The following is a 25,319-nucleotide window of genomic DNA, read 5'->3' as shown; positions in this document are numbered from 1 at the left end:
AATGTTATTTGGCATGGTGCATAGAAATGTCCTGAACTCGTGTTTAGGACTGAAAAATAAACAAAAAACAAAACAAAAAAATGCTGGGCAAAGTCTTGTTGACCCCCTTTAAACTGGGTCAGACGAGTCCCAGAGTCAATGCTTGGCTAAGAGGGGCAGGTTGTTGATCGCACAAAGTTCAGTGCTCAAAACTAAAAGGGGAGGCTCACACACGTATTACTCACAATGAACAGGGGAAGTCTTCCAAATGTGGAGATGCCGCAGGGATCTTGTTTCAAGATGTTTTCATTTAGAGGTTCAAGTTCAGACCACAGCAATATTAAAAAAAAAAAAGAAACAAATACATTGTGCAAGCTTTTTTAGTATCTTATTCAACTTATGGAATTTGATTGCTTTTGTGTGAATTGCAATTATTTTTCAAATTCCGCGTGTGCTTTGACTCATTAAATGGAGTCTTTTCTTAGCCTGCATATTTGGTCCTACATATGCTTACCAATAGCCTTCTAGCCTTCGTCACGAACAGCAGTGCAGATTAATGATTTGTAGAGTTGGCCGTAATAAAAGAAAACGTTTAACCTTCAGAACAAGCCGGCATACACTGCTTGTAACGTTTTCCCCGAGTCATTGAAAATGAGCCATCTGGATCTAAATCAAAGTTAAGGTTTTGACCTTTTGTTCTTTCCTCAGGGGAAAAATAAAAGTGTATGTGTGTTATTCATTACCACTAATAACATTGGTTAACAGCAAATTTTAATCAAAGATGGCTTTATGTGTCCCTAAACACATTTTTAACGCTGGTTTAAACAAGCAGTGTGCGCATGTTTAGCACATTGTGCAAGCCAAGTCTTGTCATCAGGAATTTTTGCAGAGTGAGCGGATCATTTTGATTTTTTGTTTTCCGCAAGCAAAGCAACTAACTCAATTCTCACATTTTAACATGCTCCCCTGAAAAATCAAGGCACAGGAAAGTTCAAATAACTGGCCTTTAATAAATGCATTGAGTGTGACACATCCGTCTAAGAAACGTCTTTAGGTACATCCAGTAGTAACATCACAAGATTGCATAATATTTGGAATAGACAAGACAGATTAAAAATGAGGACTTGTGAGGAAAAACAAATCTATCAAACGTTCTTGATGTTTCACAAGGCACTGGTATGTAGAGCAACGATGGGACATGCATTTGGTCAAAAGCGGCATCACACTTGTCGTTTACAATATCTGGCCACTGATGCACACCAGTTATTGCTTTGATTATTGCGGCAGTATAAAAGTGAACTGCGTGTTTTCACATAGGGTATATTCCAACAACAGAAACAGTATTAGAGTCTCCAAAATTACACCTGCACTGCATCGCGGCCAGTTTAAAAAGCTGCTAATTGCATAAATCGCAGATATTGCCTTTGAACACGGTACTGTAGTTAAGCTAGCTTTTAAACACACTTTTTTTTTATGGGAACCCATGTTAGAAAATAAATTGCTTGTACCACCATTTGTTAGCAAAGCCACTACACTTCCCTTTTGCAGAAGTGGACATCATGTGCCCGTAACATTAACCAGCGACACACAGATACTTGCAATAAACCATGATGGCTAATTTGTACACATCTGCCGAATGAAGTATAACATGAACTAGTTGGATGCAGTGCAGAACGCAACATTTGAAGCTAAACTATCAAATTGGTGTAAACTTGTAAATACTGTGGTGGCGATATCTAATGTGCAGGGAAAATGTTAATATTTAGTTCAAACGCACCATTGTGGCGTACGGTACAGGATATGCCCTAACCCCATTTTAAAATAGCCCGTAATATTTTAAATACACAATATTTTTTATTTCACATGGAGACATCACATAGTTAGCATTTCAATATAATGTAGTAGGTCTTACTTCTTGGCATTAATATAAAACAGGCCTGGTGATCACGTCTCACAGTAATCCCCACAATTTGTGCACAAGCAGGTCTTCGCCGCATCCGGTATGGAGCAGCCGGTTGCCACATTCTTCCCAGCGACACACCTCCCCCTTTTCTACAACCACAAACTTCCATTGCACATGATTGTCAGCGGGAAGGCTCACCACGGCCGCCCAGTGTCCATCCTCGGCGTTCTCCAGAGGGATGAACCCCTTCCAGTTCCCAAGCTCCCGCTGGTTCCCTGTTACCGCCAAAATCTGGAACGGTGAATGGGTGATGTAGTGGAGGCGGAAAGTCACATTGACTTTTTGGCTTTTCAGGTTTTCTTCAAAGTCACATCCAGCAGTTTGTTGGACTCGAGGAAGAGATCGAGGCTCAGCATCTGGGTGGTTGCGTTCTTGGGTGGGAGGCTGTTGGGTTGCTGTTTGGTTCTCACCACCAAAATACGGCACAGGGAGATTCATCCAGGGAAAGTTTGGGTGACCATCTGTGATCCACTCATTATGGTCCATAGTTGCTTCCATGATATTAATTTCAGTCTTCACAAAGTCCTCATCTTCTTCCATCGGTGCCTCTTTCTTTCCTGCGCGTTCCGCTTTCTCATTAACACCCGAAACCGCAACAACCTTCATGTCTGCCGGTCTTTCCCATTCATCGCTTCGGACCGGCGCTGTAGACTTGTCTGTCTTGCTTTTGTTGCCTTCCCCAATCACATGGCCAAACACGTCCTCATTTGCCGCCAATGACTCAACGTTAGCAAATTCTATCGTCTGACTGCAAGGCTGCTCTGGCAGTGGAGCATCTTTTTCCAAGACTGATAAACTTGCTTCATCAGGCAAAAGGCAAGTTTGAGGCTCCAGCTTCGCCTCAGCCTGTGAATCGTGATCTATCGCCAGAGTCTCAATGGTGTCAAAGTTACTCCCAGGATCGAGCGCTTCGGGACTGACGGCCATGCTGGAAATGCCGCTTTCTTCACCCCCACCACATAAGTTGTGATCCCTCAGCTCGTTTGGCTCAAAGAGCGGTAGGCAAATTTGAAGCTTGGGTGGAGTCATTGTATCCTCTGTCATGATAGAAGCCGGAGCAGTGACAAGGGAAAAATCATCAATATTTTGATCATTTCGTTGGTCTTGAGCCAAAGACGCAACGTACTCGTGAGAGGTGTCGTCACTTGTAGAGTCTAAACCCGGCTCCTCAAAAGTTTTGGACTTCTCTACATTGTCATCGGACAGGTCTTTGCAGATGGCCGCTTCATTGTCATGAGCCGGGTTAGGAACGATGGCCACTTTTACCTTTTTCAAAGCGATGTCACGTTCTGGCTGGCACAAATGGTCAACAGGTGCCTCACTGTCTGTCGTGGCTGTACCTTTTTCGGTAAGGCCAAAGACATTTTCGGTTTCATCTTCAACAGTTGGAACGTCTACTTGGTGTGCTTGTTGATCATTAGCTAGCATGTCAGAAACCGAGTCAATTTGGGGCGTTGCTTCAGAGGTGATATCTGGAATATTGTTGTCAACCATCGGTGGGATACTTGGACTACCGACATCTTCACTGCGACTCTCTACTAGTTCACCTTCATCTGGAAGGAGGTCCATCTCTTGGTTGCTTATCAGGCTGTGTTCCTCTTCATGCTCAGTCTGGATTTCTGGAATATCCATTTGTGGTGACTGGGCATCAAAATCAACATCGGTGTTGTTCAAGCCATCTAAGCTTGCTGCAGTTGCTTCATGGGCCAGAGTATTGTTGCCGTCAAACTCTTCATCGGTGACTGCAGGTTTCTTTCCCTCTTCTTCGGCGAGGTGATCATAAGGATCTGCACCATCTTGGTGGTGAATCACCTCCTCAAAGTCATCCTTTGGGCTCTCGTCAGTTGAAACGAAATGTTCTTCTATGCTGAGCTCCAGTGTTCCAGGCCCTGCTGCACTTTCGTTGTCTTGATTTTCATCTTCTCTCATGGGAAGGGTTTGCTCAAAGTGCATTGTGTTACTTGACAAAGGCGGAGCACTTTCCTCCTCATGTCTGGTTTTCTTGTCAGAATTTTCGGCATCTGTTTTCACAGCCTGGTCTTCTGCGTTGTAGTCCTGAATAGGAAAACATGAAATTCAAAGTCAAATGTCATTTGACCGTCACTGTGGTCATAAAGCGTTTTCAATTTTAACGTTTTTGATTGAAAATGGCGGAAATTAATATTGTAAAATAAATGGAACTGAGCTCCTGTTTCAATGCCACTGATGTTTTGAGCAGAACATTTCTGCGTTGAGAATGTTGGTAATGGTAAACTTTACCAGTTGAGGCAAAGTCAACAGGGACTCTGCTTGTTACAGCCAAGTAGTGTACTCAAGTTTGCCTCAAATGCTTTTTTTATTCATTTAATAAAATTCAATGTCTGTTAAGAATTGACCAATGGATCAAAGCAGGGCACGTTGATTTATGAACAACCAATAATTTGCAAATCCTTTGCAACCTATATTCAGTTGAATACACTCCAAAGACAAGACATTTACCGTAATGTTCAAACTGATGAATGTTGGGGTTTTTTTGTAAACTTTCATTCATTTCAAATTAAACGCCCGCAACACGTTCCAAAAAAGATTGGGAAGGGACATATTTACCCCTATGTTACGTTACATCACCTTCCAGTTGACAAACAATAAGCGTTTGGGAACTGACAACACAAATTTTTGAAGCTTCTCATGGTGGAACTCTTTCTTTGGAGCTCCCATTCATGTACAACTTCAGTTGCTCAACAGTCAGGGATCTCTGCTGTTTTTTTGTTGGGGGTAACCCTTTTGCCAGTGTGGAAAAATGCTCAAATTTGGCCTGATTCACAGTGTGTACTGTATACCCAGCTTTAGCTGAAATTACACTTTGAACAACAATCAATAAGGAGTTCTTACTTCTTGGCAGATGTGATCCCGAATAGCCTCTTGCTCGTTCAAGCTGTTTTCTGAAATCTCTTCATCCTTAAATGCTTCACCTGTTGTTTTTAGGAGGCAAATAGTAGCAGGTTCCGCCAGCATTTCTGCCACAACACTTAGACCCAGACTGGGCCCCTCCAAGTACACCTTAGCTTCTGTGAAAGATGACGGCACAGACTCCACTTGCTGCGTGTGCGATGAAGTAGCATGTTGGTTGAACGGTGCTTGGACGTCAGATAAGTAGGGTGACAAGCTCTCAGCAGCAGTAGCAGCAGCAGCAGCAGCGCGGCGTCTGACTGGGAGGTGAGTCCCAGTGGGATCATCCTCCTCTTTTGACACATCAACATCTATAACACCAAACATACAACATTCAATTTGTACTGCGCTACTTTTGATTTAGTGGCATGATACACTCACTGAACACTTTGTTGGGTAGTAAGAGGTGTTTCTAAAATCGTTGCCGTCTGACACCTGGGTTATAATAGTTCTATTTTCCATGATACTGTAGTTGGTTTTATTTCATTTTGGCTTGTGTTGTTACGATGTCATTTGTCATCAGTCAATGTCAGTTTTTCAAGCTGAGCCGAATTTTAAATCCCCCCCCCCCCAAAAAAAAAAAAAAACCAAAAAACAATAGTACATCAGTGACGGACCTCTGTCAAAGTTAGTGACGTGACCTCCGTCAGTGCTTCGTCGTTCATCAATTGTCAGTGACTGACCGTCAGTCTAGCTTCGAGCCAATGACTCCAAGGTGCTGGGGTACGATTTTCAGATCAGACACAGGTTGCACGGCTGGAAAATTGTTTTCTTTAACTCATACAGTACCAGACTTTTTCAGACCTTCTGTGAGATGACATAATTATGTAATTGGGAAAGAATGAGTTTGAGATCATAATATAATATAATATAAAATAATATAATATGATATAATATATGTATTTTTTGCTTCCATATTTAAAAGCGCGCCTGCAGCTACAAAAACATGTTAGAGTGGAGAAAGTTTCTTAACGCTCAGCCAGTGTTGCATATATCGCCATATTTAACGACTTTTCCGACCTCACTGCCAACCCCTTGACAAAGAATTTTAGTAACTTGCGATTCATATTCTTGATAAGAAACTGACAAGAGTAGAATCATTATTACGCTTTCTGTATGACAACAAAAAAAGATTGAGACAGTATGATCACAGTCAATCACATGTTGGAAACGTTTCATTGTTATTTGAGAGAAGACTGCGAGAGAGCTGACCTGGTGTGACTTGCATGCAGTTTGGTTGGTGGGACATTTTATGAGATTAAATTGTTCTAATGAATGTTAATTCATCATGTTTGGATATGTTTTTGCAAAATATGTCACACCCTCTTTGAATACTGTAATTATTGCTATTATAATTTCTGTGGGGGTGGATGCAAGTTAATGCTGGGGGAAAACGTGCTGGGGAAAAAACAGGTTGGCTCAGAGAGAGGGGGTGTTGAAGGGTAAAGGTTGTTTCAAATCATGTCGGTGTCATTTGCTTTTTTTCTATAAGCGAATCGAATCGTGACCATGACGTGACTTCTACGTGTACCTGTTGAAGTCGCAGACGCTTGCGGTTCTAGCCCGGTTTGCGGTTCTAGCCCGGCTTGCGTCACCGCCGCGTCGGTCTCCGAGGGTGGGCTCTTTCCTTCGGCTCGCTCGGTCTCGCCTGCGGTGGCCTTCTTCTTCCTCCTCCTGCGCCCCCTCACGGTTCGGTAGATGACGAAACCCGCCAGCACGGACACCATGGCGAACACGGCCAGAGCCACGGCCGGACCGTGTCGCCCGATCATGCAGAAGAGGGACGCCAGATCCACGCGTCTCTCCACGGCCACGCCGTTGCTCCCTTTAAATGCCATCGTGCTCGAAAGGTCGTTGGGATGGGATGGGATGGGATGGGAAGGGAAAGGACGTGACGTGACGTGATCTGTCCGTGCGTGGGCGAGCGAACCTGGAGTCTGCCAGATGAGATTGCTGTGGGCTGTGCACGAGGAGCGCGTGGGCACCTCTTGTTGTTGCAACCCACTGCAGCTGCGGCTCATTGGCTGATGGCGTCACGAGGACCGCGCCACTCATTCATAAAAATAGTCCAACGTTCACGTTTGCATTCATGTTGAACTCAGTCACATTTCACAGGATCGATTTCATAGTATGCGCATTGTTTCTGCTGTCGTCGTTGCGTTGGTTAAAATTGTATACATCAATTCAATAAAGACACCTAATCGACATAAATGGGTCGTTGCAGAATTGGTGTCCAACTTTAAATTTCAAACTCAGTGCACAAATACAGAAACATGCGCTTGTGTAAAATATTGGGGCAAAATGAAGCAAGATTCCGAAATATTATCTAAAATATCCAAAAGCTTTGGAACACCCCCAAAATTGATCAATCGTGCACTGCAAGTGAATGAAATGAAATCGTTGTAGGATTAAAAAAAAACACAATATCAATTTGCTGGAGTCAACCAATATACTATATTTCCACGCCCGTCTTTATAGAGTAATGCTACCACCTAGTGGACAATCACGGTTGTATAAAAAGTAACTTGTAGTTGCCAAAATTACAATAACCTTGACTGTTTCACTGCTGAGTTAAACATTACTGTACGTACACAAGTGAATTAAAAAGATTGTCAATACAAGAGTACGAGTCAGTCTTTAAAACTTCAGGCCCTCCATATTCGTAATAATTGTATTTAATGCAGCTGTTCCGTTTTCTGTAAAACCCAAATAGTCTAAAAATTTCACACCAAACCCACCGATTCATCTTTTTTTTTTTTTTTTTTTTTTTTAATAAATGTATTCCTCATTCTCATTTGAATCGCCAGTGAACCTGACATTCACCTGCAATTGGCTGGCAACCATTCCAGGGTGTATGCTGCCTCGAGTCGAAAATCTTCAGGGATAGGCTCTCGTTCACCTGCAACCCCAGTAAACATGAGCGTTATAGAAAAGGGGTGGTTTATACACCTGGCATGCATGTTTTTGGAATGCGAGAGCAAACAATTTACCACCACCTTACTGTCGGATGGATTAGGTGCAGCACCACCTCTAAAATGCAAATTGGTAATGACACTCGAGCAGCATAATGACCTCGATGAGTATTTTTATTTTCTTTCTCTTGGTACATTAATGTCAGTAGTCTGGATCCTGTCTGGCTGTCAGTGCTGTCCTTTGCCAACAATAGATTGATTGCTTTATAAACATGGCAGCCCTGGGCAGTGGAGGAGAAAACACTCCTGGGACTCATGCATTTTTGGGGGGGCGGGTTGTCTTTGCGGAATTAGTTTTTCATGGAAACGCTGACATAACACAGACCGAAGCTTTCAATGTGACAAATTATGTATTTCAAGGATCAAGAATTGTAGAATAGTTTAAATACGCAAGTGCAAGTGAGCAAGAGAATCAACCCTAATCCCGCCTCCTGGTATTGCTGGGCCAATGGAGAGTACGAATTTTGTTAACATGACGACAAGGGGCCGGGCCAAGAGTGGCTGCACTTTAACCCCAGTTGTAAGCAAGAAACTTCAAAGGTTAAGGACACGCGAGCCACAGCAAGACAGCATTCAACCTACCGAATTGCACTTTGGCAGTAGTTATTGTGAGTGAGGACCGCGAGTGAAGGCCCAAGGTTTAAGTGAAGTAAGCACACGAACCACTAGGGGGTCCCCAAGAGCAATTTACATGGTGTATTGAGGTAGAAAGACAACCAAAAATAATGAAATGTTTTTTGATATACCTTGTATACATTTAAAGCATTTTTTTTATACAGAATATCTAATTTGAGGTTGCACTTTATTGTTGTTTGCCCTCCAAATTATTTTTACACGTTGCTTGCTTTTTAAAACCAAAAACAAAATGGCACTTATAGCACATTTATAGTATACTGTTTTATTTTTGTTATTTTTAAGATGCCTGGAAAGATTCAATTCAGTAATCCCACTTAATTTGCATTAATCCCACTTAATTTGCATTAATCAACTCAAATTCGCTGTTGTTGTGGAAAAACCATATATAGGACTGAGAAACTCGCTGTGGGCGTGGTTATGTTAATTAGCCCGCCCACTATTTTTACAACAGGTTGGCAACTTTGCTGTTTGATTTCGCATTTGATGGGTGAGCAGAGACACTTCTATTTGTATACAAGATATTTAAAAAGCCAGTTTTCCATAATATAAAGGCCATGACCTTGAGAATGGATGGATGGAAATCTCGGAATCAAACTCATCGTTTCCCCTCCTCGTTTCCATCAAGCGAAACCTTCCCACAATTAGGTAGGGTGTCGCCATGATTCACTCCCCATCCATCACTTTCATCTGGGCCACTCCTGTGAGATGCTGAGCTCCGTCGCGTCACTGATGACATCTTGTACCGTTTACTGACTCTTTTTATGTCTTTTTTCACCCTGCCCTGATTTTTGCTGGAAGCTTCTCTTCCCTCCCTCACATTTGCCCCTCCACCCTTTTGAACCCATCACAGAACACAGTGAGCGCAAGCATTCATCAACAGGGTGTGTTGCAGACATCTTTTATTGCCATCACAAAACCTCATGATGCAGGCTTCATGTATATCCGTGTGTGATGTCTGGCCCGCTTCGTGTTAATAGTGTTACGGCTACCGCCGTGTCGACATGCTGCCACGCAGCTCCGATGTAAACCGGTCCTCGTTGTTAAACACTGAGTTGTGATTCATCACATCAAACCACAGCGCTCCTCTTTCAAGGCTCAAATGCCGACAATTTAATGTGAAATGAGTCAATTCCTCTCCGTCTTGTTTTCATGATTCACTTCCAAAGTTGGACCAGGATGCTGGACGTGTCTGAAATACTTAACTCTTATTGGTTCTTTGCCAATCGAAGTGGGGTACATACACATATTTTTTTCAAGAATATGTTCTATGCAGGCCCACTAGCTGAAACATTGAAACAAGTCAATCGGATTCATATGAAGCAACAAAATCCACCCGTTTTTAGCCATCTCAGGGGGCGGCCATTTTGTCACTTCTGTCGACTGAAAACGACATCATGTTCAGGTAACGACCAATCACGGCTCAGCTGTTTTCTCAAGCTGAGCCGTGATTGGTCGTTACCTGAACCCTGAGCAGTCGCGATGTCATTTTCAGTCGACAGCAAGTGACAAAATGGCCGCCCCCTGACATGGCTAAAAAGGGGTGGATTTTGTTGCCATCCATCCATTATCTCCCGCTTATCCGAAGTCGGGTCGCGACTTCTGTGAAAGATGACGGCACAACCTAAAATATGTTTAGGTTGATTTCCACTTGAACCAATATTTAGAATTTGAGATGACTAACCCAGCATAACGCACAAATGATGATATGTCTGTCTTGCTATCTATTGGAGACATCTGGTAATTGAGAGAGAGAATTACTCAGGCCCGATTACTGTGTCATTTTAATGCGACATATTTGAGTTTTTGAGTGATTTCGTTTTATAAGCCAGTGTACAATCCAAATAGTTGTGGTATTCCAACACTATAAAGCCAACGTGCATGTTGGAGAGTTGGTGAGAAAAGGTAAACTTTGGCAAACGATGCGGGAATCACTAAGCACTGCAACTGAATCGCAACCAGCTGTTTTCGTCTCCGTGCAGACTTCCAAAGAACTTTGTAGTCATTTTATATCCAGATGCTCCTTTGACGTTGACTGTTTGTCTTCTGTGTTCTGTTTCCATGAAGTAGAAAATGATTTTTTTCATTCATCGGTTCTTGGGGGGATCCTGGGGGGGTCATATTAACAATAATGCTGAAGTTTCTAGCCACACTTCCGTTGATAATAAGGTAAACTGTTCTACGCTCGAACAACAATCCTATTTTTGTTGTTGTTGTTGTTTTTATAGAATCCAGATGTTCAACGTCGCTGACGCCAGAGGTTAGATTGATCAGTTCATGTTGCTTGTCAGCGTTGTACTTGCACTGCTTCCACAGACAGCAGGTACATGACAAACAAATCTCCCTCTGTTACTTACTGTGGGCGGTTGTTTTACAGCATAAGGTCAATTACTTTTATAAATCATGCAGACAAAGAATGGCTTCTGTCCCACGCGTACACACACGCACGCGCGCGCACACACATTTCCTGCGCGACTTCGAGGGTCTCTGCTATTTGAACAGATGTGGGCAGACCGAGCGTGCCTACATCCCCCCCCCCCCCCTCCCCCCTGACCCGAGCGTGCACTTCCTGCTTCGAAAGCTAACACCCAGAGAGAACAATCACAGTCTGTGCCCTCAAAGCATGCATATAGCCACAGTGCATCAATGCAGTGAAAGTTGTGCACGTTGAGGTCAGCATGCAAGCAGTAAATACAAAATGAACCTGTAGGAAAAGGCTGCGCAAGTGGTAGTTTGTTGACGTTAGTAGTCGGAACCGCTAACGTTTAAAATGATAGCCGGACCGGTCTGTAGGCGATTATTATTTGGTCTGGCGGATAAACGGACGATATACAGTGTGTGTGTATATATACTCTTGAGTGAGGGGTGTCCACAGCGGGACTTGAACCGTGACCCCCCCCCCAGGTTTTTTAAGTCTTATCTTTACAGATTGGTTACTGCCTATATGTGCCCTGTGGTTAACCAAATATAAATGAAATTAAATGATTCAGTTGTTGGAAACAATGACTAACATAACACAATGCAATGGGCCTGTATTATTTTTCACCTTCCCAAGGGGTTTCAGGGGCGACCTGTTATACGATCCGGTGCTCGGCTTAGAAACACTGTGCACTTTTGGGATAAATGTCATGAAAGTCACTAACACAGAGTGCAGAACTCAGTTTATTCGTGTGTGTGGGGTGTTTAAAAAAGCATGACCCATTAGGAGAATAAAACATGAGGGAGATCGCAGAGGTCAAAGCCTGAAGAGAAACAATCCAACGAAGGATCGACAATAGAAAAACATTGGAGGTAATATGAAGCCTTTGGAGAAAAACTGAGGAAATGTGTGAAGGGAAACACATAACAAAAATTACAATCACAAAAAAAACAACTATTGCCAGGAGCTTGGAGCTCATTATATATAGAAATAAATTCAATTCAATTATTTGAAATGTAGACGACCAACCGAGGGGGAAAATGTACACTACACCCATGACACTTGTTTTTCTCTTATCCCGTCACTCCACACAAACCACAATCACAACTGCTTCGACGTGCATTTTTTTCCCTTTTCTGTGGAATACTCCACTTATAAAACAGTCTTTAGTTTGTTGCAACCACAACTATAACTCTTTGATTTGACGGCTTTCAAAAACAAAACGAAATCTCTCAATCCCCGTCAAGGAAAACAATAAGTGCCTGCCTGACAAAGGCTGTTAGTGGGAAGATTCATCAAAAAGTTCAAATGATTTATCTAAAGTCACAGTGTAGTAAGTTCATTTACTGTAACGCATGCGTTTTTAATTTCACACTGTGCGGCGGTCCCAACAACAACAACAACCAGGAGTTACTACCATACTGTTCTCAGTAAAACGATTAGATTGGAAGATTATTAAAATGTTGATCACAAATCTTGATTGAATTTATTATTGCGCTGTTTGCCGTCTCTTATTCAGAAATCTTTTTTCTTTGTGTGGTCATGGTATCTTACTACAGATGGCTGGTCTTCACACATGAAAGTGTTTTTTGTTTATTTTTTACCCCCAAATTGCCTACTTGAATTTATACAGTTGCACCTTTTTTTTTATTTTATAATGACTAATTTTATCAATTTAGTTTGGTCCAAAAGGAACTTTTAATGTTTAAACATTTTCTTGTTTTGTACCAACAAATAAATGATCGTTTGAATAATCGTGATTTCAATTATTACCAAAATAATCATGTTTTTTTTTTTTTTTTTTTTTTTTCCATAATCCAGGAGCCTAACCACACATGATGATTTAATTTTGTTCTACGCTTTGCAGGAGTAATAACACAGATTGCTATCCAATATGGAATGCTTGTGATACCGGGTTCAATGTTCATACCGGGCCATATTCTTTATAGGTGTCAATTTTTAACCAACTGCCTTCAATGCTAGCCAGTGATGCAATCAAATCATGTCATTTGTTTTGTTCCATTTTCCTTTGCTTCTGTTGTTCCCTGATCATGTGCATAGACGATCTTGAGCAATGCTTGAAGCGGAGCCATGCAACCTTTGAGGGTGTTTGAGTTGCAAGCCACTCAAGCAGCGCCAATTGGCATGCCGGCTTGTTTTTTTGAGTTGTCACATCCAACAGTAAGCAGGACGTTTTAGGTGGCTTTTGTTGACTCGGCTCGTGTTTATTTGGCATACAGCAGATTGTTTTTTAAAGGCTCTTACGAAGCTCCGACTGGCTTTTGTTGTGCATGTGAACTCCAGATCAGATTGTCTGTCTTCAAGTGTTTGACCCAGCATCTCAATCAGAATGAGGGCTGTGAAATGTGTTTGGCAATTGTGATCTCGGTGAAAAAGTCATGATTTAAACAGACACATATTAAGTGTGCGTGTGTATTTGTGTGTGTGCACAAGAAATGCTGTCATGACATCACTGTTTCCACAAGAATTTGTGTTTCCAAAGAACTGGTTTTCCACTCACACATACATCTTTTCAATCTCTCATTTTCTCAGAGTCTCTTTATCCAGTATAATAATACATAATGTTGATTGTGGACCAATCGATTTCTTTGACTTCCCAGCGAGGGTGAAGTCATATTGTTTTTTATACTTGGTGCATTATCACTTCAAGGAAAGTTAATTTCCCTCTGAACCAGAAGAAGAAACAGAGAGTACGTGAAAGTGGAGACATGACCACAATGACACATTTGCTGTCATCACAACGCCCAAACGACATCAACGGCGTTCGTGTGGTGACCTCATGGCACATGCGCTCGCACTGGAGGCGCAAGTAACTTTTAGTCACTCTGGCAGCAATAGGAGATTACATGTCACCTTTTGGAGTCCGCAATTTTCGAGTGCTTGTCGTCATTAGGCTTGTGTGTGAGCTGGAGACGCTCACAGTTGATTTTGGGGCGAGAGGCGGGCCGCGCCCTGAAATCGCACATTTTCACACCTATGGAAAATTTAGGATCGTCATTTATCACGTGCGTAATGTGTGTAACTGTGTTTTTCATAGGAGGAAGCTCACATCAGCACGGGATCAAAAATTTTAGCCCCAAACCTTTGAACTGTGATGGCTACGTGCTAAACTGCTAACCACTCTTTGTCTGTACTTCACTTTTGGAATCAAATCACTAAAAAAAAAAAATCTATGAAATTGGTGTAGTCACAGCTAACTCGCAATCGCTACGCTGGATAATTGATTGTTGGCCACTTTTGCAGAAATTGTCACAGTTCAGTTCAGCTGCGTGATGTTGGACAGGAAAGGCAGATTTGGTTTGCAATTCCACCCAGAGTGCGGGAGGGAAGAAGATTGCAATTTAAATAGACTCTGGATTGTGAGTGTTTGCGTGTAGTTGTTTAATTGCTACCTCAGAATGCTCTCATCCGCTTGTGAACATTTTCTAACAACAACCTTCCCTGACTTGATATAGAATAACATCACAGCAAGGAATCTGACAAGAATTAAGTTTTACATTCAAACTGGGGTACATAACACAGGGAAATATTGGCAGTTTGCAATGCATAAAGCACGGCTTGTGAAAACACGCCGCAGGGTTATTGGCAACTATTAGCAATGTGTTCTTTACCACCCCAATGTGTTAGTGGAAAAGGGAGCAGGGGTTGTGAAAATTGACAGACAGTGAGGGAAAACAAAAGCAATGTGAGCAATATCGATGTTCCAAAAGTGTGCTCACCAAATCACAGAGGGGACTGATCGGTGAGGCACGGCCAGTTTAATGTATTGCCTTCGGCCTTACCTAAACCACGCGTCTCCTCAAAAGACTTATTGGTCCGGCAAAATGTTTCAGGTTAATTACTGCAGGATTGCAATTTCATATTCGCTACTGTTCTTGTTTTTATGAACAGACTGCATGTGCTATAGTCAAGCGCCATCAATCCACCCGTTTTTGACTGCTTACCCCTGTTCAGACTCATGGGCTGGCTACAGTATAACCCGTCCCAGGTGACTTTGGGTGAGAAAAGTGTTTGGACTGTTTTCCAGACAATCACGCAGCACATAATTGGAGAAAATAGTGAAACAAGGCTATTACTGTTTTTGTTTTTTTTGTTGTTGTTTTTTTTTTGAGAGAGAGATACTGTTTTCATTTTGTGGATTTACAGTTGTGAGGCAAAACTAAAGTCCCACTTAAGTGCAATGTTCTGGCACTCTGACCCTGATTCCTTGTATCAGAGGTTCAATCTGAGGTCAGGAAGAAAGCACACTTTGTTCCCTTCAAGTCATTTGCTGCTATGTTTTCCCCCCCATATTTCCAGGATGGATTACCAATCCAAAAGAGCTTTACAATTTTTTAAGTTCTTTGTCTTATCACCTGAAACCTGTACGCATCACCAGGCAAATGAACCTTTATAACATTTGACCAGATTGCGACTCTTCAGCGATTTGAGTGGCTGGATTGCATTTCCCATTGGTATGTTCTTTTTTGTATTCGCCAGCTAGCCTATTTGATTCATCCGAGGACGTAGGATGTGGTAGAGTAGCTCCCTCAATTCCTACAACAAGTGGGATGGTCATTCTGAGAGCATTTGCGGCATGTCCAGTTGGAAGGATGCTAAGAAAAAGTGACCCAGAGATGGAATGATTGCGATTAGGGGGTTGTGTGTCCGCCCCTTCTGAAAGGGAGTGGTAGTATGACAGCGTTTGCTATCACACGCTGTGTACGTGACATGGCAATCATGCCAAAGAGTTTGGCTTTGGTTCCGGTCAGTGTGCCAATCTTTTTTTTTTTTTTTTCGCCGGATTTAAAATCCGTGTTGAAGTATTACTCAGAGGTGGGGGACTGGAGTCACGTCCCTTGGCCTTGGGTCGACTTAAGTCGCTAATTTTATGATTTGCGACTTGCCTGGCAAAAACTTCTGAAAGGCTCCATTTGACTTTGACTTGACATGCATTCATTCATAAAATCATAAAATCAAATCAAAAAGTCATAAAATCTTGTTTACACCGTTGTGATAAAATATGTTTTCACTAATCATAACATAAACAATTCATTATCTTAAAAAATTAAATGAGCATTTACATCTCTAAAAATGAAACAAACAACAACTTAAGAGTATGAAATAAATGTATGCATTTAAATTATTTCAAATTTGAATTTTATTTAAAATCTCCAGTAACACTGCTCCTGTGATGATACAATTCGAAATATGCTGAATGTATAATCATCAGATTTGCAACAACATAGTTGCCAAGGTTGCAAGATTGGTGGCACACACAACACAAAACAATATTCATCCATCCATCCATTATCTGTACCGCTTATCCTCACAAGGGTCGCGGGGCGTGCTGGAGCCTATCCCAGCTGTCTTTGGGCAGGAGGCAGGGGACACCCTGAATTGGTTGCCAGCCAATCGCAGGGCACGCAGAGACAAACATCCGCACTCACAATCACACCTAGGGGCAATTTAGATAGTCCAATCAACTTACCATGCATGTTTTTGGAATGTGGGAGGAAACCGGAGTACCCGGAGAAAACCCACGCAGGCACGGGGAGAACATGCAAACTCCACACAGGGAGGCCGGAGCCGGGATCGAACCCACGACCTCTGAACTGTGAGGCGGACGTGCTAACTAGTCGACCACCGTGCCGCCACAAAACAATATTTTTCTTTCAAAATTAAATGCATACTACATAAAAAAAAAAAAAAAAAAAAAGATTTTCTAATGTAAACAGAATGAATGGAGTCACGTGGGTCATCTGAAGCAAGACACTCTGAAAGGCAGAGCCAACATTCTCCTTTGACCTTGTGACACACAACCACAGAGACAGATGCTCTCTCAATCTCACTCCTCCATTGTATCACCCTCTCACACTCACACACGTACGTATGAGTGATATTCCTATCACTGCTTTGACGGTGGGTGATCCGCTGCGCTTGACCTTTTTATTGAAGCTGTGTTCTCAATGTCACCACTTTGAAGTAAAAGTACAACAACTCGTGTGTGCGTGTGTGTGAGCGTGTGCGTCGTCTCTCACAAATTGTTAACATACCGCAAGGAATGTCACACAGAGCTACATACATGCCGACTTTCTTGTAAACCATACGTTAAAGCGACCTCAAAGCCACCGGTACCACACACGTCCATACGCGAACACACAGTCGGTCATCATGGGACACAGAGCAAGTACAGATATATTGCAAAATACCGTTTCACAACCTCCTCACCCTACTCTTTCCAAAAATAAAAATAGAAATGTAAAACTTAACTCACAAGAACTTCTCTGTAAAACGGTCTCTGTATTCAAAGCTACTTTATCACTTCTTAATTCTCTTTTCTCTTTGGTGAATATCGCCACCTGCAGTCCATATACAGTCAGTGCAGTCTGGGTCGCATTTCCCTCTCTCATCATCAAAAGGGGTGTCCGTCAATGAGGAACTGTGAGGTCCGTTCTGACTTAACCAGGTTAGTGACGATTAAACAGATGGACGAAAATGCACTTCCGTCTGTGCTTTGTCTATCTTTTTTTTTTTTTTTTAAGTTTCCCGTCTAACGTCAGAAAAACAGGGGTCCGTCAGTGACGGATAGACGGACCGGTCTATCAGTCAAACGGGATGCCCACCTCTAGAAATTGGTATTGCTGTTTACTATAACCACTGCGGTTACTGTGGTGAGAAAGCGGCGTAGGCAAAAGATCTTTTCTGCTCGTGTAATTGTTTTTGAAATGCCAGAAACAAAAATGAGCATTAACTCATTCAATCCCTAAGACGTATATCTTATCACAGTCCAGCCATTCAGTCCTAAGAATTTATTCATATATATTTCTTTTTTTTCCAAACGTTAGGGTAAAAGAAAATGTCTGGCAGTGAATGAGTTATTGTGTCAGAGAAAGGAACATTTAGTGCTTTTCATTGGAACCAACTAAGTCATCCGTCTCTGGCTAGAATATCATCATGACGGTTCTGTTAGCTTTGGGGCACGATGGGTTTTCTCGGGCATGTCTGATTTGACTCACACTGTCGGTGGTCCAGTCTCAATGTCTCACCTCTAAGCAAATCAAGATGACTGAGGCCATCTCTGGACAAATCCAGTGTAGCTTCCAAAGTGACAGCAGTCCCCTGAATATAATATAATATCATAATATTGTGTCTTAGTCTATGGGAACACACTTATTTAGGGGTCATTGTTTGATGACAACCTCTGAAGCTGTAGGATATAAGTGAAAAGGTTCCAAGTTGAGCCGAAATGTGACTTTGTTAAAATAGACAAGGGGTCCTTTTACCTCAATGGGCCGGGACTATATCCTCCCCCCCGCCCCCTTATATCCTACTCCCATGCTCACCCTCCATTTGTCGTCTTTCAAGACTACACATCCTCCCTTTTCAATCAGCCTTTTGCTCTTTCCATCTGTCTCTTCTCTCTTTTACAGATTCCCTCTGAAGATTCTGCCAAAGGAATTAGGAGAGTCTTTCATTCACAGGTCTTCGGTGTCAGTGTGTGCGTGTGTGTGAGTTAATTACTGCTCCTTCAAGTGACTCTACAGCTGTAACCTCAAGTCTCTCCATAGTCTAGTCTCCTAAATCAAGCTAAGCATAAAACGGTGGAAACACGTCAACACACGCACGCTTACATATTAACATTTCCATCGATGCAGATGACATTGTTACCGCGCAGTTAAATTACATTACTTAGCATCTTTCCTGGTAAAAAAAATTAATCAAAGTGCTTTGACTTGACTTGTGTTTAGACGTTCAGTTTTTTTACATGCAGAATACAAAAACTACTATTCATCAACCCACAAGGCCACATTAAACACCAGCCATCCATTCATCCATTTTCTATACCGCTTGACCTTAAGGAGGTCTGTGGTGGCCCATAGACAGGATTGTTGAGGCAGACATTACCACCACTATCTCACTGCGCTGCTTGTCTCTTACAGACGAGCCAATGGGAATACAATGGGTTCATGGACATCATTTAGGAAAAAATGCTGCCAGGAAGTCCCCAAGACACAAATCAGACATTGTAGTGATGGGCCTAAGTTTACGATCAGGTACGGCTCCTACGGGAGGAACGTAACTCAAATGAACCTACTAACCAAACCGACTGTATGCTAATTAAGTAATATAGTCACAATTACAGAAAATATTTATATGAAAAACGCTTGTAGGCCATAACTATGAAACATTCTAGTTATCCAACATTAAAGTTGTAGCGAAAATAGGGGTCAGTCGTGAGAATGTCGTATTTAATTGCGACCGGGCGAAATCCCTGCATTACTTCTGCTCGCCTCTAGGGGCTCCACGTCAAATTTTCGATTGCTTAGTGTTTATTTTGACAAAAACTTTTTTTTGTAAAATGTACGAACTTTAGGCCACCTAAAAATTTGAGGTACATAGTTAGTTCTTGAATTTTTTTTTTTTTAGTTCATTGAAAACTACCGTACATGGGTAACCTTTGTAAGTCTCATCTACCATCATTGGAATTTTCATCTTCAACAGATATATCTCACTATTCCTGCCTAAATAAATAATTGTTGGCATCATTTGTCATTTTAAAAAGATGACACAAGAAATGATTGTATGATCTTGAATGAGTAGCTATTGGAATTTCACATTTTTTCGATCGTACAGCACACTGAAAAAAATATGCTGCATTTACTCAATTGTATTTTGCCAAAATTTTACTTTGTCAAGGGGTTGCACGAAATAAGATCATCTGAAATGAAATTGAGTGAATTCTACACACCGTATTTTTTTGGTGCGCATTGCACTTTATCAAGCCAGCATCACTGCTAATATCTTGACCGTTAGTTTGTTCACATGTTAAGCATCCTACTTCAATTACTATAATTACGAAAAATCAAAGACAAGTCACTGTGTGGTTGTAGCTGAAACTGTTTGGAGAGGACTGTCTAACGAGGATTTTGTGTGCTTGAGAACCACAGCAGTCAGCACCGCATCACGACAGGTGGTCGATCCACATCCTCCCCTCAGCTATTAAAACAAATAGCCTTTTATCCAAGAATGTCTCCCTGTTTTGGTGCCTTCAGGAGAGGCTGTGTATGCCTGTAAGTCCTGACATAAATGTCTGTATCACTTCTCACATAATGAGGTGAGTGTGCACATTCACAGGTAATAAAGAAATGCTATGTGCCTGTGATCATATTGCTGACATTAGCTTGACAAAGAAGAACCAACTGAGTTTAAAGGATTGGCTATCATCAACTATAACATTTTCAAGATACTCTGATTTTATTTTTTGTGATATATAAAAAAAAAAAAACACATCCGAGAACATTGTGCTTTTTACACAATTTCATGTCTACTTGAATTCAAACGGAATATTTTCAGCTGGTGCGAGGAATGTGTAATATGTGCAAAAGAGCACATATTTTGTCCTGTCATAGTTGCGTAATTTTGTAACTATTTGAGTATATGTGTGCAGCCAACAAAAGCCAAAAGGATGCATACAGAAACTGAAAGTCATGTTTCTTTTTTGTGCTGCTGCCCACTGATAAATTTTCAAATTATAGTTGAAACATCTGAAACTTTGCGCAGATCTTCATGAAGGCCAGACAGTTTGTAACGCTCTAACTGACTTTTTAGCCTAAAATATCACAACATGTTCTGGCCCATCTGCTGGTTCTGTTTGATCCCTGTCTCATTTGGCCCCAATACAAGCAGACTGTAACAGTCTACAACCTTGCCTTCATGCTTCTGTGCTTTTGTGGAGGACATTAATAATCACAATTACACTGACAAAAAAATGATGGTTGAATTTACACAATTCTATCTTGTCAGGTGGTTGCACAAAATAAAATCATCTGGATCGAGATACATGTTTTAAGTAGATCTATAGTCTACTTAAAATGTATCTGGCTCCAGATGATTATATTTCGTGCAACCACTTGAGAAATAAAAATGAGTAAATTCAACAGAAACCTTTTTCAGTGTAGTTACACTAGGACTTGTTTTCTGACCAATTAAGATCAGATGGATATCGCCTTTGTCTTCTGCAAGTAGAAGACCTTGGTCGCCGGAAAAACAATAACAGAAAAAAATGTGCGAATGTTCACGATAACAAAGATAACATCGATGCAATGCTGCTTCTCTCACCTTTCCCCTTCTTGCCATTTCCTGTTTTTAGGGACAAGTACCAGTTTGACCAATGGGTGAAGTTCAAAGTGAGTGAGTTGTTGATTAACATGCATCCAGTAATTGCTGAAGTCAATGCATGAAGTGCATGCAGTCACAAAGTTTATATGCAGCAGAGAGTGGAGGTCTGTACTCATATGGTAAGTCATTTTTTTACTTACTAAACTCACACTTGTTGCATGTCAGGTTCACTTTACAGAGATCTGATCCGCTGGATCTGATAGGCAGAAATTTTGTGTTTTATGCAAAATCGGTGCTCGGTTGTAATGTCATAATTTGCAGATTGACCAATGACGTCATTGATCGGATCCGCAAAATAAGATATTACAGCAAGCACAATCTTGTTCGCTCGCTGTCCTGGTTAATGATCCAAGATTTCACAACATATAAAGTGGGATTTAAAAAAAAAATCCAATAGTTTTAGATAATTTTGTATTTTGTTTTGGGGGTGTCGGGCAACATCATGTATTGAATATTTATCAGCATTTTTGGGCGAATCTTTTGGGTTTATTTGTTATCACTTTTTCCCAATGAATTCCAGTGGACATCAATTACACACTTTTTTTTTTTTATTCGCAGGCTGGGGTCTTCTCTGTTTCCCTCTTTGATGATGCAATGTGGGTGAACAAAGGCGATGTTTTTCCTGAAAAAGTGATGAGTTTAGTTAGTCGAGTTTAGTCCTGAGCTGCTATAGGTTCAGGATACCACGACCTAATGTTGTAGTTATACTTTTGTAAGGATGTGAAAACTACAAACTATAGTGCTTGAGAGAATATAGATGAAGAAAAGATGTTAAGGGGAGCAACGGAATCAATGTTGATTGACATTTGCAAAATTGGATTAAACTAAATGAATCAAATTTGGCTGCTGGAGAAAAAAAGTTGGGAGAGGAAGACGGATCCAGTTAGCAGGAGATGACAACAAACAATAACAGTGCTTGTGGGATAAAGAACACAATGCGCAAACAGAAGAAAGTATAAAGCGTGTGTGAGTTACCACAAGCATGTAACGGAGTGCTGTGTTTACACTGTACTGAACCACAAGGATTTAAACCACACGTGGCATGAGTGCGGATGTGTTCTGAGAAGCTGATGTGTGTCATTGACAGGCATAATGTCAAATTATCAATTTTTTTTTTTTATTTACTAAATCCACATAATGTGTATATATATGTATGGAACCAACATAAGAATGAAACCATCTTGATATATTGCATTTCTTCAACACAGAATCTCCAGACCAGACAAGAAATTGCTGAATCTCAGTCTCCAGTGACAGGCGTATTTTTCATTCACAGCACGACAGTATCACAATGTTTTTAGTACATTATGCACAGTAAGCGAGAAGTCGAGGTAAAGGGAGTTGTGGGAACTTCGCGAAAGCTGTGGCAGGCATATCGGAGGGAGTAAATGTCAAACTGAAAACAGGGGAGTGGAAAAGTTTGACTTAAAAGTGGGTGCCGAAAGATCAGTGGTGGGGGGGAGGTAATGACCAAAGAGGAATGAGTTTTTAAAAAGTAAGGTAAGTTTGTCAGGAAAGGGTGGAGGAGAAAAAAGCAAGAGGATATTGAGACAGGAAGGAAGAGGAGGGTTAGCAAAAAAAGCTGAGGTGCGTGCATGATGCATGAGAAGGGGAGAAAGATGGAGGGTTTTTTTTAAAAAAAAGGGGGGGAAGTGGATGATGAAGCTACTGGCCCAGGAGGGAGAGGAGAGATGTGAGGAAAGGACAGAGGTGGTGGGGGGGTGGTTCGTCCTTCAGCTGCTTTCTGAGGCCAGTACTTGGAAGTAATTGGTTCCTGATGTGAACCTGAGCTTAGTTATGCAAAGAAAAGGCCCCTCTGTAAAATGCTAATGCTTTTTCCATGATGCTCTACTAGACGCTACATTAGCATTTTATTTTAGCTAATCCCTGAAGGTACAGTACAAAACTACAGCAGACACCAGTGTGTGGTCATCTTAAAGTTACAGTTACCAATGAATCAGATGCACTACGATGACCACCGATCTTTGCTCACTCAACTGTCTTCGGTCTGATATTCTTTCAACAATTTAAATCAGTCTTCAGTCAGTGCTGCAAGGACAAATGCAGAAATCATGATGCAGAAAGTAGTGATCATCTTTTTAACCCTTTGCCATTCCACCTAGCAGTTTTATCGGAACGAAACGTGCACCAAAGTAAATTTGATGCTCTACTTGAACCATTCGGAGTATCGGCATAGTTTTGGTCTCTTTTTGAAGTTAAAATATATATATACATAAAAGAAGGCCGACCCACGGACGACCCACGGATGACCCACGGCCTTCTATGTATTCAAATTTCCATAATTCAGTGCCAGTAGCACTTAAAAAGATTCTGACAGTTGAGGAGAAAAATTCAAAGTGTTATCTTCAAAAAGAGACCAAAACTATTCCGATACTCCAAATGGTTCAAGTACAGCACCACATTTACTTTGGTGCACCTTTCGTTCAGGTAAAACTGCCAGGTGGAATGGCAAAGGGCTACAACATCTCATTTTTATGATGTGATTGAGTGGAAGTTGCTTATGTGTCACCATAAAAAAGAGCGGCAGCCTGGCTGTGACGCTTTAAGGATGATTGCACAACAGGCTGTATTTGCCAGCAGCAGTCCATTAGAAAAGGAACACGATCACAAAAGGTATCGGCAGAGAGCTTTTATTGTCTGTCACCACCTGAGATGAAGGAAGTCGTCGTGGCTAATCTGTCATCTCCTGTTCATATTCCCCCCGCTCATTCAATGAGGGAGAGCCATGCTGAGCAGGATACTGTCTACCTGTCATCTTTTGCTTTGTAAATGGAGGCTGCCGTTTATTCAAGTCAAATATTGTCGATAAAAAAGACCATAGTGTATAATATGCCCCCAAAACACGAGAAAGTTTTGGAGACTTGTTTTAGTCAGGCTTCCTTTGGTCCTTTTAGTACTGTCACGATAGGCTGAGTAGTGATTAGTTGAGGGTGTAGTCCACTTTTCATTCTATATCGGATGGACTAGTTTTCAGGTATTGAAAATAAATGGATTCTGGCATGGAAGAAGACATTTTACTTTTTGTTGCAGTCTACTTGCATTGGGGCCAAGCGGGGGAGTGACCAGCCACATCCAGCAGATGGAGCTCTGCTAAAAAAGCTTGAAGTGGGTTAAGTTGGAACCCAGCCAAGTTTATTTCTTTTAGTCAGTAACAGCCGCTCCCAACATTTGCAGAGCTTTCTGAGGGTATTGTAATTTGTAGTTTGTCATTTCAGACTCCTTGGCCGTTGAACACTTTCCGCCCCCAACGTCACCCTGACAAACCCCCTTCCTCATGTTGTGGTTCCATTAGTGCCATAAAACTTCTTTGCCTGTCACATGCTCTCTAACTACTTTTCCCTGTCTGTTTTAACCCTGCCTCATACATCTGTGAAAGGCAGGCTGACCAAGTCTACTTCAATCTAAAACTGGTTTTAAGAAACACTCACGGCCAGGATGAAGGGAATGGAGGCCCTTTGATACACCTTAATACATTCAAAAATGCCAAGGCTTCTTTATCTACTGAGCCAAATGGCAGATGGAGGAGTAGCCTTCAAATTTAAAAGGCTACACGATAAACATGTTCTCATCAACAAAAGATGCAATTTGCTGCATATTTTGAAGATGATCCTGTTGACAGTGACCATAATATACGTCATAACAAAAATCACAGGTCAGAAATACCTGCACAAAATGTTCTCAATACATTAAAATAGTTAACAAGGATTTGAGATCAACACTAAGTGTCCCACTCTTCCATACCAGCAAGAACATGGTTTTGTTTACTGCAAACACAAGTAAATGTTACTAGATTTTAATGTGGTGCCTTGTGACTGCATTTCCACTTATTCCAAACCACCTGATGAATGGGATATTTGTATTGTATAAATGTGATGGTGAGGTGAACTATCTTGAGTGCTTCTTTGGTAAATGATCCAGGAACAGGTTTTAGTTATAATTTCATGCAAGGTTGACTCTCAATTCTTCATTGTGCATTCACTGCAACATGACAAATAGCGGAGGACATTACAGTCTTGGCAGAAACAAGTCTTAGTCAAAGTGTTCCCACTAAAACCAGAAGTGAGGAGTCAGGACACACAATTGGGTCCCAGCACGGATAGTACTTTGTGTAATAACTTTGCAGACAACCTTGAGCTCTTCCTTCCTGCTGAGATTTTTGACTGTCAGCGTTAGAGCAGTAGTTAGGTTTTCCCCTTCCCATGTGTTTTCCTTGTTTTCCATG

The 25,319-nt window shown here is 41.5% G+C and overlaps 1 protein-coding gene across 1 annotated transcript; it reads right to left on the bottom strand.

The window, feature by feature from the left end:
• Nucleotides 1–969: 969 nt before the first annotated feature.
• On the bottom strand, nt 970–6,817 carry stbd1 (starch binding domain 1). The gene is made up of 3 exons (XM_086053000.1): nt 6,402–6,817; nt 4,814–5,181; nt 970–3,997 (listed from the first exon to the last, which is right to left on the bottom strand). The coding sequence occupies exons 1-3, from the start codon at nt 6,706–6,708 to the stop codon at nt 1,931–1,933; spliced, it is 2,742 nt and encodes a 913-aa protein (XP_085909126.1). The 5' UTR covers nt 6,709–6,817; the 3' UTR covers nt 970–1,930.
• Nucleotides 6,818–25,319: the final 18,502 nt, after the last annotated feature.

Source organism: Filicampus tigris, chromosome 15 (assembly GCF_054856515.1).
Source record: "Filicampus tigris isolate MCC_2025a chromosome 15, RoL_Ftig_1.0, whole genome shotgun sequence".
In the NCBI taxonomy this organism is placed as follows: Eukaryota; Metazoa; Chordata; class Actinopteri; order Syngnathiformes; family Syngnathidae; genus Filicampus; species Filicampus tigris.
This window is presented reverse-complemented; position numbering and strand designations above follow the sequence as displayed.